This window comes from Pterocles gutturalis, unplaced genomic scaffold (assembly GCF_000699245.1).
Source record: "Pterocles gutturalis isolate BGI_N339 unplaced genomic scaffold, ASM69924v1 scaffold4635, whole genome shotgun sequence".
Classification (NCBI taxonomy): domain Eukaryota; kingdom Metazoa; phylum Chordata; class Aves; order Pterocliformes; family Pteroclidae; genus Pterocles; species Pterocles gutturalis.
This window is the reverse complement of record NW_010138001.1, coordinates 1-12,455: the sequence shown is the minus strand read 5'-3', so window position 1 is coordinate 12,455 and position 12,455 is coordinate 1. Positions and strand designations below refer to the sequence as shown.

The following is a 12,455-nucleotide window of genomic DNA, read 5'->3' as shown; positions in this document are numbered from 1 at the left end:
TTTGCTCTTTCTCTTTTGAGATGCATTGACCACACATGCAATATTTCAGATCCTGAGAAAACCAAGGATTCATAGCAGCAGCAGGTAATTTATGACTGTGCCTTTCCTTTTGACTGTCACCAAGCTAACTCTGTCAGGTAACTATTCACAAAGTCCCGAAAGGATTTTTGAGGATTAGCAATAGGTATTGTCCATAAGCCATCCAAGCAGCCTGGCTTTGGCTTGAACACACATGCACATACACACTAATCACGTACTTTTTTGGTTTTTATTTTGTCCAGGAAAAAATTTTTGGTATATACAGGTGGAAAGCTTATTGATTTCCCAATGCTTAAACTTCTCAAAGTTACCACGAGAGCCTAGGTCTTGGTGCTGCTACCACAGAAGGCAATGCAAGTAATCTTACTGCTTTTGATGACAGAGATTAAATCACTTAAATCCAATCCTAGAGTCAAAACCATCAAGCAGCAGCTCATTATTGATTCAGAGAAAAGAAATCTAACTAACGAATCAACAACACAGCTTCTCACAACCTCTGGCTCTTACAGCCTCTCACTTAGATGCGGTTGCATCCAAAAATCCTCTTAATTTACAGTATCAAACAAAATCACAGTAGAGTGTGAAGAAGATGCAACTTGAATAAATATTTACCTCCTGGAAGCACACTATACTGTACTGAGACAGTCAGTCTCAAAACCTTAATGGCATTGATAATTACGGATATATTTTGTGGTATTTCCACATTCATATGGACACTGTTAGTGTAAACAACAACTAGAGGCGGTATGTGTCTGCCAAGAAAAATTACACCACAAGGTGCTGGAACTCTGTCTTTAACAACTGTTAGAGTCTACTGAGCCATATTTACACACATACAAAGAGATTATAGTTATGTTTTAACATACTCTGTCTCCAAGTCTGACGTTTATCCCATCTAGTTCTAGAAGTGAGAATGTATGAACTGCTGTCTCATGTTTCAGTTCTTCTTTGATACCTTCAGGAGAAAGTCTTGACCAAGTTACAATGAATCCGACCGAGTTGTTTGCAGAAGGAGTGCCAAAGGTACACCTTAGGTAAATGCTGCCTTTGATCAACTCTGCTACAACTTCTGGAATCGCTGGTAGTGGTGGTGACACAGATGGAGATGATGAAGAGGTCAGTTTACCTAGTCAAACAGAAGTGTGGTTTGTGTTTTTTATTCTGTGCAAAAACAGGATTGGATGAAGTGACATTGACATATTTTTTTTTCAATTAATACACCAATAATATTTACCTTTTTTCATATGTGGAAATACTACATAATTGCTTAGAGAATTAGAGAAAATGTGTATGTTCCTTATTGTTAATTATTAAAAGGACAACAAAACACTTTATCAGCCTCAATTATATTCTAGCCCACAGGAAGGTGCTGAAGAGGTGGAAAACTCCACAAAAAATGGAGAAATAAAATACAATTAATTATTTTACCAGACAGGAGAGAACAACATGCAGAATTTATCTGACAGAATAATATTTTCTCTATTTATGAAGAAAGGGGTTGAGGGAGGAGGGGGAAGAATGAGTAAAAAGGAACAGAATAAGCAACAGTATGATTTGTAGATTCATCATCATGATTTGTAGACTTCAAAAAAAATCAAAGTAAACACAAATCAGCATTATTAAAATTACTTGTTAACATTTTGGTACTTATTCTGAACATTATGCCAAGAAAGTACTTTTGTAATCCAAGCTCTGAAATTACCTCCAAATTGCTCATTTTGCAACAGACTGAGTAACTGTTGATAACATGAACATGTTTTTTTTCAAGACAGAATATGACTAAATATTGACATTACTGGATCATAGATGCACAGAAAATCTTGAAAATCAAACCAAAATACTTACTGCTGCAGACATCTTGAGTTTCCATTCCTTCAGGATCACAGGTCTGTGGCTTTGTATCTGAAACACCTATAAATTGTTCTTAAATTGTATATTCACACACATACAGAGTATGTACACAATGCTCTTAAATTATTGGCCTATGTTAAAAATATACTAAATATCATGAGACACTGAGTGTAAATTAGTAGAACAGAAGCAATCTTGTAATCCAATCCATACGCAATAACGGTAGCAGTCAGTACAAAGCCTTGAGCTGTCAATGACAAGTAGATTGGCTACACCTAGGAGCAAGGGTACAGAACATCCCATCAGCTCTACATCTCTTACTGTACCCAGACAATACTTAGAGATGTTTTTAGTGAATAAAAAGGAATTAAACTATTCTCTTAAATACATATTTTGTCTCCCCAAATTCACAACCGAATGCTCAGCCAAACTCAGGGCAGACCTGCCTTGAAAAAAATCATCCTTCCTACAGAGGCCTAAGAAAAAATACTTGTGCACTGCTCATTTGCACCAGTGGAACTCTGATTAAACATGAAAATATCAGTGCATTTGTAACAGAAGTGGAAAGAGGTCAGTCCCTCTGCTCAAACTAAGTCAAAAGGGCAGCAGCAACACTGAGCACCGCCTTCACCAAAAAGAATGAAGAGCAGATTTTACGTTCCATGCCTCAGTGAATACAACATTTGTATTCCTTAGCTTGTACAGGGGAGATTGTTTGAAAATTTGCATCAAGTGTTTACAGCTATCAAGTGTTAAAGAGAAAAGACAGCATGCATGGTAAAAAAAGCACCACAAGAGTACAACGCATGTCACATGACAACATCATCTTAAAAGGGGGCTTTTAAAATCCAAATGTGTTTCAAATTTACACTATTCAGCAGAGCCAAACCAGAGTTATGTTTCTTGCCTACTTTGTTTTCAGGCAGTAAAAATTTGCTAGCTTGATGCCCATGGTTTTTATATCCTCTTTCCTCTTCATGAACCATCACTCAAAGCAAATGCAAAGTCCTATAGTGCAGGAGTTCCTCATTGCTTCACTCACTTGCATGCTGAAATGTCCCATTTCTGGCTTTTTTTTCCTGTCAATAAACCCTTGGAGAATGCCTTAACAATTGGACCTAAAGGTATAACGATGGGCCAATAAAGCACAAGAAAACCCACTGATAGTTTTGCTATTGAGCTTCTGAAAGCAGTCAGCGACAAAGAATATGACTTAGAGCAATACAGTATATGATGCATAAAAATATTGCTAGTATTCTCACAATGGTGTATTATATGAACTAATAAGAATTTTCTACTGCACTAATTTATCACTATTTCACAGTATTTATAACTGTAAGGATTTAACCATGCCTTAAGTTTTTTAAAAGATCTAGCATTAATAATGCAACACTGGAGTTTTGAGCTGTGAACACCAACACACTTTTGCAAGACAACGCAAGATGTTGCAAAAGGACTCCAGTTCTTTCTCAGTATTAACAAAGTATGTATCAGTAGAGCATTTCTGTGTTGAATTTTCTTTAGAAACAATGTACATACTCTCCAGAAACACAATAAAAGAGTTACAGTAAGAAAACTATTCCTAACAACGGTAACCAATAATTTATATAAATACAGCTTGGTCAAGTTATTGAACAAAATTTACTCTGACACATAATTCTATGCATATTCAGTAATGCATATTTGCAGAGTATGAGTGCCATTGTAGGTTCTCTGAATTTTGACTTCTAGATGTGTCTTGTATTCCCACCTCATTACATGGAAAATTTCAGTTCTTAAGTTTTCTGAGCTTCGAACAATACTTGAGTGCCAAATGTAAGTTAAAAGAGGTGGTGTGAACCCACCTTTACCACACCAAATCACTTTTCTATCCTATCAATATTAAAAGTAAGGATGGCAAGAAATTTCAGCATGTATAGCTATTTCCAGACATTTCCCCTGAGCCAAGTATCAGAGACACTGATAAACACGCAGTTGAGGTAGAGCATGCATCTTCTCACCTTCTGCACAATACCCCATGCATCCTTGGGTGGGCTGCAGTAAGTAAACAAAGAAATCTCCGCAGTTCCTCACACTGACAGGAATTCGGAAAAGACAGCAGTCTTCTGAAGTGCTGAAGAAAAACTGCCATGTAGCACAAGCTGTTAACTGTTTGATCTCACCAGGTCGAGGCATGGACTCTGACTCCCTCAGAGACAACCAGACAGGGGCTTGAGTACCACAGTGATTCATCTTCAGCACCGGAGAAAAACATCAGAAAATGGTTAATACTATATCACACTGTTGCTGTGCTTTAATGAGAGGTACATGTGTATTCAATTAATTTCCTGCATAAGTTTTACCAAAGTTTAGACAGTACAATTGAGGGTTTGCTTATTTTTCTCTTCAAGGTTGAATATAAATACACACAAAAGAGACTTAGGTCCTTCTTTGAGAGTAATGAACTTGTGTTTCTAAAGACAGGCTATAATCTAGTGCCTGAAGAATTTAACCAGAGGCCACACCCGAGTGTTTTCCCCAAAAAAACTAACAGTTGTGTTATGGCTTAATGAGTTTCTCTACATTAAGCTACATTAAGTGACCGTGTAAATGCTACCAGAGAACTGCAAATACAGGGCAGAACATACATACACTGAATATCAACTAAAGATGCTAAAGCTGTCACGATTTATCTACCATTTGCCATGGACTGAAGGCTCAGCTAACTTCCTGGATTTCTTCTAAGAGATGTGGCCAGCTGATGCAAGGTTACTGACTTGCAGCTCCAGTCAAAAATGCAAGACACCTGATAAGCCTTGTCTGTCTTTCAATTCCCCTCCTTTAGGAATAGGTTCGCTTGTAGCACCCCCATAACAACCACAGCGACTTTGTAGCAACCCTAAATCCTAGTTATGAAGCAGTGGGCTTCACGAGGTCTGTTGTTCAGGTGCCGATTCAACAGGTGAATTAAGAGGGCTCTTGCTCCTTCTCTTGCAAACAAAAGTTTTGTTCAGTGCTTTTCCCCACGGAGTGAGAAGTGTGTTGTAGAATAATCCCCTTCATCCCTCACCACTGTGGCATGCAAGGTCTTCAAGTCAAGGACGCTGCCATGAAGGTCACAACTTAATAGTACCTATCACAGTAACCTAAGTGTAAGTCTGATTTAGCAGACACTGGAGTTTACCAGTGAAATACAGAAAAATGAATCCTGAGAAAAGAAGACAAAGAAGGAACCTGGTTCATGGCTCAACAGAATGAGTTAAAAATCACCTCCTGTCTTTCACGTGCTACAGAAAGCAAACTAAAGAGAAACATCTAGAAGGACAGAGTGTGTTAAAGCCAGCACTTAGAAAGTATTTACATGAAAACTATAAATCTGAAATTGTGAGATTCTGAGAATCTCTTTTCCTTCATACATCACCTCAAGTATTCCTTTCTCTGACCTGATGGTGAAACAAGGTCTCAAATCATCTTGTCCTTAGACCTCTTGGTCTAAAGTCTAAAGACCACTGCAGACTCACTGAGCAATTTCTCATCTCAAAAGTATACCTTTTTTTATTAATCTAGAATATCTCAGCCCACCATCAGTCATCAGGCAATCAGAATTAATGAGAAGTAGACAGAAATGGGATGGATTGTTTAACAGAGTCTGAGTCTTTGACAAGGATTAAATACAGCTAGAATAAAAGTTGTTCCAAAGGGAAAGAAGCCTCCCAAACAAGACACCCATTTTAGTTCGATTTTAATGTTTTGACTTTGATATTTCAAAATAAATGTCTTGTTTTTGTCAACAGATGCAAAGAAGCAGAAGTCTTGGCATAAATTTCATTTGCTTAGTAAGTTTTGAATCAACCTCTCTCCAACTGTAATTATCTGGACTCCTCTGTATTAGGAAGGTAGCCTATTTTTAGCAAATAATTACAAAGCACTGAGAACTTTGGTCAGATTTCTAAAACTTTCCTAGATGATCTGAGTGGCTATCTTGCTAATCTAACTTTTGCTCTGAAAAACACATTGTTTTTTCCTCTGGTTTACCACGGCGGCTCTTTGCATAAATAAAAATAATATTTAGATTAAATAGTTAAATAAATTGTTTGTATTAAGTCTATCTGAAAGAAAGTCCTTCAGGAATCATACTTTTTTGCTAGCTTTTGCAGTATAAAAGCCTGGATAACAACAGTAGACTCCGCAACACAGCCCTTTGAGTCCTTGAGTCAGCTGTACATTAAAGGTACTTCAGCGGTTTATACTGCTGTAAAGATTCATAAAAATAAAATTAAATTAATAAGCAAATAATAAAAAAGGGGGGCTGCTATAAACTCAATTTAATTTTATTAGTATGTTTTAACTGTTTCATATTCCTCTAAAAGTGTTGCATTTTCAGGCTTTTCTTTTGTCTTTTTTTTTTTTTTTTTAAAGACTATGATCAGGCAATTTCAATTCATTAGAAAAATCACATGTAAAATATTCCAATGACATTTTTATTTTTTTAAAACAAGGAAATGTTTTAAAATAAGAAACTACAAAGCTATGTCTCCTTAGAATGTAACTCTTACAGAGATGTTGGAATAGCTCCAAAATCAAGCATTACAAGCCTAAAGTATTAAATATTCCAAGTAATTATTGAGTCTTAGGGGACCTGCAGATGACAAGGCAACTAATCTTCAGTTAGCTCTTTTAGTTCAAGTCATTTTAGGAGTAATCTCTTCCCTCTAACATGACCACTTTAAAAGCTCCACAATTACTGGATTCACATGGCTGCAAATCTCTATACTGCTTTCACATGGCCTTCTTAACAGATTGACCAGCACCTAGTTGCAGCTTTACAACATGATATCCCTGCTGTGCTGCCACTGAGAAAATCTTCTTTAGCAGAGACTACAAATGACAGTTTTGAGTGCTCTAAAAGGGATGTAATTTACCATCCTCTGCTATTGCCCATTCAACGCTTAAGACTTAATTGTCCAGTTCATACATTTTAATATACTCAAGTATCTAGAGGGAATAGGTACTCTCCATTCCTCCACATCGGTCTCCATAACTGTATTCTTTACCTATACTACTAAAAAACTCTTAAGAAAATATGTATTTCTCATAATCAAATGAGTTGTAACAATACCTCTACACACTTGGTCGGCATCTCAGCAGGCTTATCAAAAATCATAAAGCGATACCATCCTGGCGTTAGGGAATGGTCACATATTAATTCCTGAATAGCTGATTGCTGGAGGTGGGATGAATCAAAATCAACGCTTCGGTAAGGGCTCTGCAGAATCTGATGTCCACCAGGAGAGCATTCAAGAACTGTGGAGCAAGAGCATTTCAAGTATCAAGACAGAATGCTAACAAGTATGTTAGAAAAAATGTTAAGTAATTTTGACTGGAAAATATGGATATATCGCAGTATGATGTGAAAATACTTTTACTGAAAAACATATTGAAGTCTTATAACAACAACAACAAGTGGGTAGCACTTTAAAATTTAATGGAATTCATCATGTGGTAACTTTCCCTTTATTGGACAATAAATCCAAATTACTAACCACATTAGGCATTTACCCTACATGTAAAAACAGTGGAAAAGAATATGCTTATACTTTCTCTCTGGATTTTGACTTTCTAGATCCATTCAGGTTTATGAAATCTAACAACCTGAATAGAAATGGAGTGTCAGATACACAAGAGGATGAAAATCTTACCTCAAGAGGAGTAAGGATTATCCAAAAATCTTTTGTAAATAGGCTACCACTTTACAGGGTTCCTATCCATGAAATAAAGAATTCCCTCAAATGGATAAGAGGTAGTTGCATACACATGTATGCATGCAGATCATAGCAAAAGTGTGTACGGAAATGGGTAGACAGTTACCCATTTTAAGTCAATTTGCATGACTGGCATGTTAAATTTTAATAAAGTAAATACAACCAACCAACATATCTTACGACACCTAACTGACCTTGTCGCCTCCAAAAAAAAACCCCAAACAAATTGTTGGTAGGTAAAATGAAGGATCAGAATCTGAAGAAGGCTTTATGACAGTTTTTTTAAAATGCAGACTCATTCAGAAATAAAGCAGAATGCCAGAATGAGTCTGAGCTGGCAGCTCAGTTGACTCCTGTCAAAGACAGTGACAATAAATGTTCTGGCTAAAGACCTAACTGCATGCATCATACTGAACAGCCATCTTTGCTCAGGAATGTGCTTGGGAGGGAAAAGTAGGGAAAAGAAAATGTTTATAAAGAAATGACATTTAAAAAACATATATATCTATTTACCTTGCTTTTAAAAATGGATGCCAAGTGATGCTGACTGTGAATGGAATTTCAGAATATACTGAATTACACAATTAATCTTAGTTCTTGCCTCTACTATGCTACTAATGAATTAAAAAAATGCAGCTGTAAGAAAAGCTCTGCATTTTGAATATTAACAGTCTGATCTTCAGTTTTTGCTCACAGGTTTGTTTTTTTCAATTTGTTCCATATTTTGCATTGTGTAATTATATCACTGATTACAAACATATTTTGGTCCAAGTCATGCAAAAATAAAAGTCACGTGCTATCTACCACGTCCTTTCATATCATTGTTCAGATAACCACAATTATGAAACAGTTCCAAAATCCGGTAACTCTCTTCCCCTCCTTTAAACAGAGAAGATGCCCTGGTGAAAGAGCAGACTTCATCTCTTTCAAGCACAGTAGGAGAATCCTATAGTCTTTCAAAGACTGAAGATTTAATCTGATATGGCTTTAGGCTACCCAGGCAGGTAACAATAGCTTTATCTTCTATCCTCTAAGGGCAGATGGAATTCAATGTGATTGACTGTGCCACCACTGTGCTTCTGAGTTGCTTGTAGTAGCCTGTAGGCTATTCATGTCCCTACAAGTTGACCTTATTGAGAATTTATCCCTCACTGGAATTTGAAGAAAAGCCCTTGAAGAACCACAGGTCAGTCATGTGTGTTATTGAAATGTTTTCCAAGCAAGCTTCAGCACAAGCAGTTTATGAACCATGGTGAAAGTTTCTTCCTGTCTTCTACTTTTTATTGCAATTCTCCCTTTCATACAGCACCCTCATTAGTTTCCTTTTCTGTAAGTGAATCACTCCTGAAATAATATCTGTTACCACTTCCATAAATAAATCAAGCTAGACATAAGACAAGTCTTTATTTTTTTTCCTCCATAGTTTAATTAGATCATTGGTTGATAGATCTTTAAAACAGCTGACTGTACTCACTTGTAATAAGGTGATAAATCCTACTAAAGATCAAGTTAAACATTTCTTATTATTATGCACATCACTTTAAAATGTCACCCAGCTCTTCTTGTATTCTTTCTACATCTTTAGAAGTATGCTAGTATTTACACAAGTTATTCCTTGAAAATCTCAAGTTTTGTAACACTGGTTAATTTTTTCTTTTCTTTATTTTCCTTACCCATTCTGCAAAACAACTGAAATAACTGCCATCATCAATAATACAAATTAAAATATTGTATTACACATCTGAGTGTGTAAATGATGTTTGTTTAACTCTAGCAACAGCAGAAACCTATTTATCATATTTATGATATTTCACATCTTATATTTATGGACACATACACAACACTGAACGTTGTATTCTCTGTGAAAAAGTTACCCCTGCATATCAGACCTGCTCAGATCACAGGCATTTAAGAGGGGAGTTCGCTAAATTTTCCACTAAAATAATTATTTCCTTATTCAGGATATATATATATATATAAAAAAATTTGATAAGTTTCTCAAGCTTCACTCTCAGAATGACAAATACTGATTTTGCTGCAACACTCCAGAAAAGCTTTGCCTGTGTCTAACACCCAACAAGTTTCAGCCCAATGAGTCAAGTCTGGCAAAAGAACAAGGAACTGAAAACAGGGTCTGACACTTGAAAGTGCTAAGGAAGCTCACCTCCAGGGCAAGCCTACCGACCTGCTCTGCCTAGCCAGAAGGAACATTAACGTATGGGAAGGCATATATGCTACTTTTGACTTACAACAACATCTTCATCCACAGTCACAAAATATTCTGACGTTCTGACACAAAATGGAAAATTCATGTTCGTTTTAACAGAATTTATCATATAAGAACGATTATTCTTGATGGAAATCTTTTCACATATATTGGAATACTATTTTATTTTTTTTCTTTTGGGACATTTAAATGTATTAATGATTCAGTAACTTTACATTTAAACATTTGCTTTAGAACAATTAAATAAAATTTCTAATTACAAAATATACAAATTAATACTTAAGACTGAAATTCAGCCTCCTTTGTAGACCATGCGCCATTGGTTTAACTTAATCTAGCGGAGACACATGTGACAGGCTATGAGGAGAGACTTATTTCTAGAAGTCAAACTCTCACATTTTGTTTGGAGGTCCAAATACTACATACTGTCCGCCAGAAAAGCAATCTGTCTTGGGAAAACATGCAACTGTTTCCCTAGAATTTGAGTTTATTTATCATATTCAGTGCTTCATTCTATATATATTGTGCTAGGGCTCTCTCCTGTTCTTTAACTGAGGTCTCTGCAAGTGAGGAAGAATTTTATTCCATATTTGCTTTTTCATTACTATCTTCAGGATTACTACAGTGAGCTTTGCCTGGATCCCTCCCAGACCTACTTGGTCCTGACCAGTAATGAGCAACATGACCCTAAGCCAGAAAAGAATTCAACTTTTGCAACATCTTAAACACAAGGATAACATTGTGCGAGAGGATGAGCAATAGGAAGTGCTTCACTGGATCAATGCTACTGCTCACAACTGAAAGACTGAGGACTCGTTATTACATCCAGTCCTGACTTTATATTATGAAAACTTCCCTGTTCAGTAAAAATAGGTCATCTCAGGATTAAATGCAGCATTTCTATACTACATATCTGGTCTGTTTGCTACCCAAACTTCGCCATAGGTTTTTGTTATGTTGAGTTATTCTGAGAGATGTTTTCCTGGCTGCTTCCTCTACTGGGCAGATTTTTCCAGTCATCTATCTGAACAGATTGAAATGCAAAAACATACAATCTAGTACACATATGTCAGGACTTTTTGTGAGAGATACAGATGAAACCTCTGAAGTGACAAAGCTACCTGTTTCTGGAGGACTGCCTTCTGAGAGACATAGCCACTTAAGCCCTGTTTGGACTATTTTAGGCAGATCCTTGGGCCAAGTGTCAGGGAACTGCACTCTTGCACTCAGTGGCACTTAGTGCCAAAACACTGGGGTTTGCATGACGACTGCCACAAACTGGGTCAGATAGTAGGTACTCTAAACAGCACATGACAGGAGTTCATTTTCTACAAAGAGATATTTAAGTAGCTCCTGATGGTTGCTTCTGAGGCACTCAGGTGAAAAGTTCCACGAAGGAAGGACTTTTCAATTCCCTGTTCATACCTCTGTTCCAGTCCATGTGCAGGGAGAGGCCAATGATTGCCCACCTGTCCATAATGTCTCCAGCATTATGGAGCAGTGAGAGACTGAGGACTGCTGGGGGCAAACCAGAGTAGAGACTGGAAAATGAGCCACTTGCGGAGTACAGCCAGGCAAGGGCAGAGTGGCAGGACTGGCAACCCAGTTCCTTGGGTACAGATAGCTTATCAGTTTATACCTCCTGCTGTCCAAGAGCCAATGCTGGCAAATGACTACAGATAAACAAATAGTGCCATTAGTAAATGTCCACTCTGATCTTTTTCTTGCATCTACTGACCGCAAAGGATGGAGCATATCAACTTCCCAAGGCAGAAATTCAAACTAGGATTGCATTTAATGAAAGTATGTATTTGGGGATTTAGACTCTTGCAAAATACTAAAATAGAAAAAAGTTCACTTTCTGGAAGAAGTTATCCTGAAATAATTATTTAGGGTAACCCTTTTAAAGCAAAATATAAAAATGATTGTAAAAGACACCACTTGCTTGGATAAGACACATAACATGATCACAAATGTAGCAATGACAGTACCACAATGCAATGGAAGAGGAATATGAATACTCCTATACACAGAACAACAAAGAAAACAGAATCAACACGCACACATTAATATATCTTTAAAAATATTCTTATTTTAATGGGTGTTAAAACACTTTTCAATCACTCATGTCCACACCCTAAGGTGTGCTTTGTCAAGGCAGTAAAAAGCTGCATAACATTTAAAAAAAGTAAAATACATGCTTATATAATATTTTCTAGTTGTTCTCAACATAATACGCTATCGTATCTACTCTTTATGTGGATTTTCTCTCAGAAATTTGAAACAATACAGATATGGGTTTTGCAAAGCACTCTGCAGAGGCCCCAGGTGAAGGTGTGCCAATGCCCCGCGGGGGCTCCAGCACACGGGGAAAGGAGAAGAAGAGAGAGCGGGAGAATTAACATTCCCGGTCTCCGATCTTCAGTTGGTCGGGTTTCCCTGCAGGTGCACTGTGACAGTAACAACTCCTATTTCGTCAGTTTTCATAAAGTTAAGCCTCTTCCCGCGAAACTCGTTCCAGGTAACTATCGGGCTGCAAAGCGAGCGGGGTGCGGGCGCAGGGGCAGGGCGGACCGAACCGCTCCCGGGGCCGGGCA

The 12,455-nt window shown here is 37.2% G+C and overlaps 1 protein-coding gene across 1 annotated transcript in view; it reads right to left on the bottom strand.

The window, feature by feature from the left end:
• The window catches only part of VWDE (von Willebrand factor D and EGF domains), a gene marked incomplete at its 5' end in the record, with an annotated part of 33,919 nt that extends 26,746 nt beyond the window's left edge, over window positions 1-7,173 (bottom strand). The window contains 3 exons of the mRNA XM_010082794.1: window positions 906-1,165; window positions 3,891-4,122; window positions 6,989-7,173. Coding sequence (XP_010081096.1) covers window positions 906-1,165; window positions 3,891-4,122; window positions 6,989-7,173 — 677 coding nt within the window. The remainder of the gene's footprint in view (window positions 1-905; window positions 1,166-3,890; window positions 4,123-6,988) is intronic.
• Between the last annotated feature and the right edge of the window lie 5,282 nt (window positions 7,174-12,455).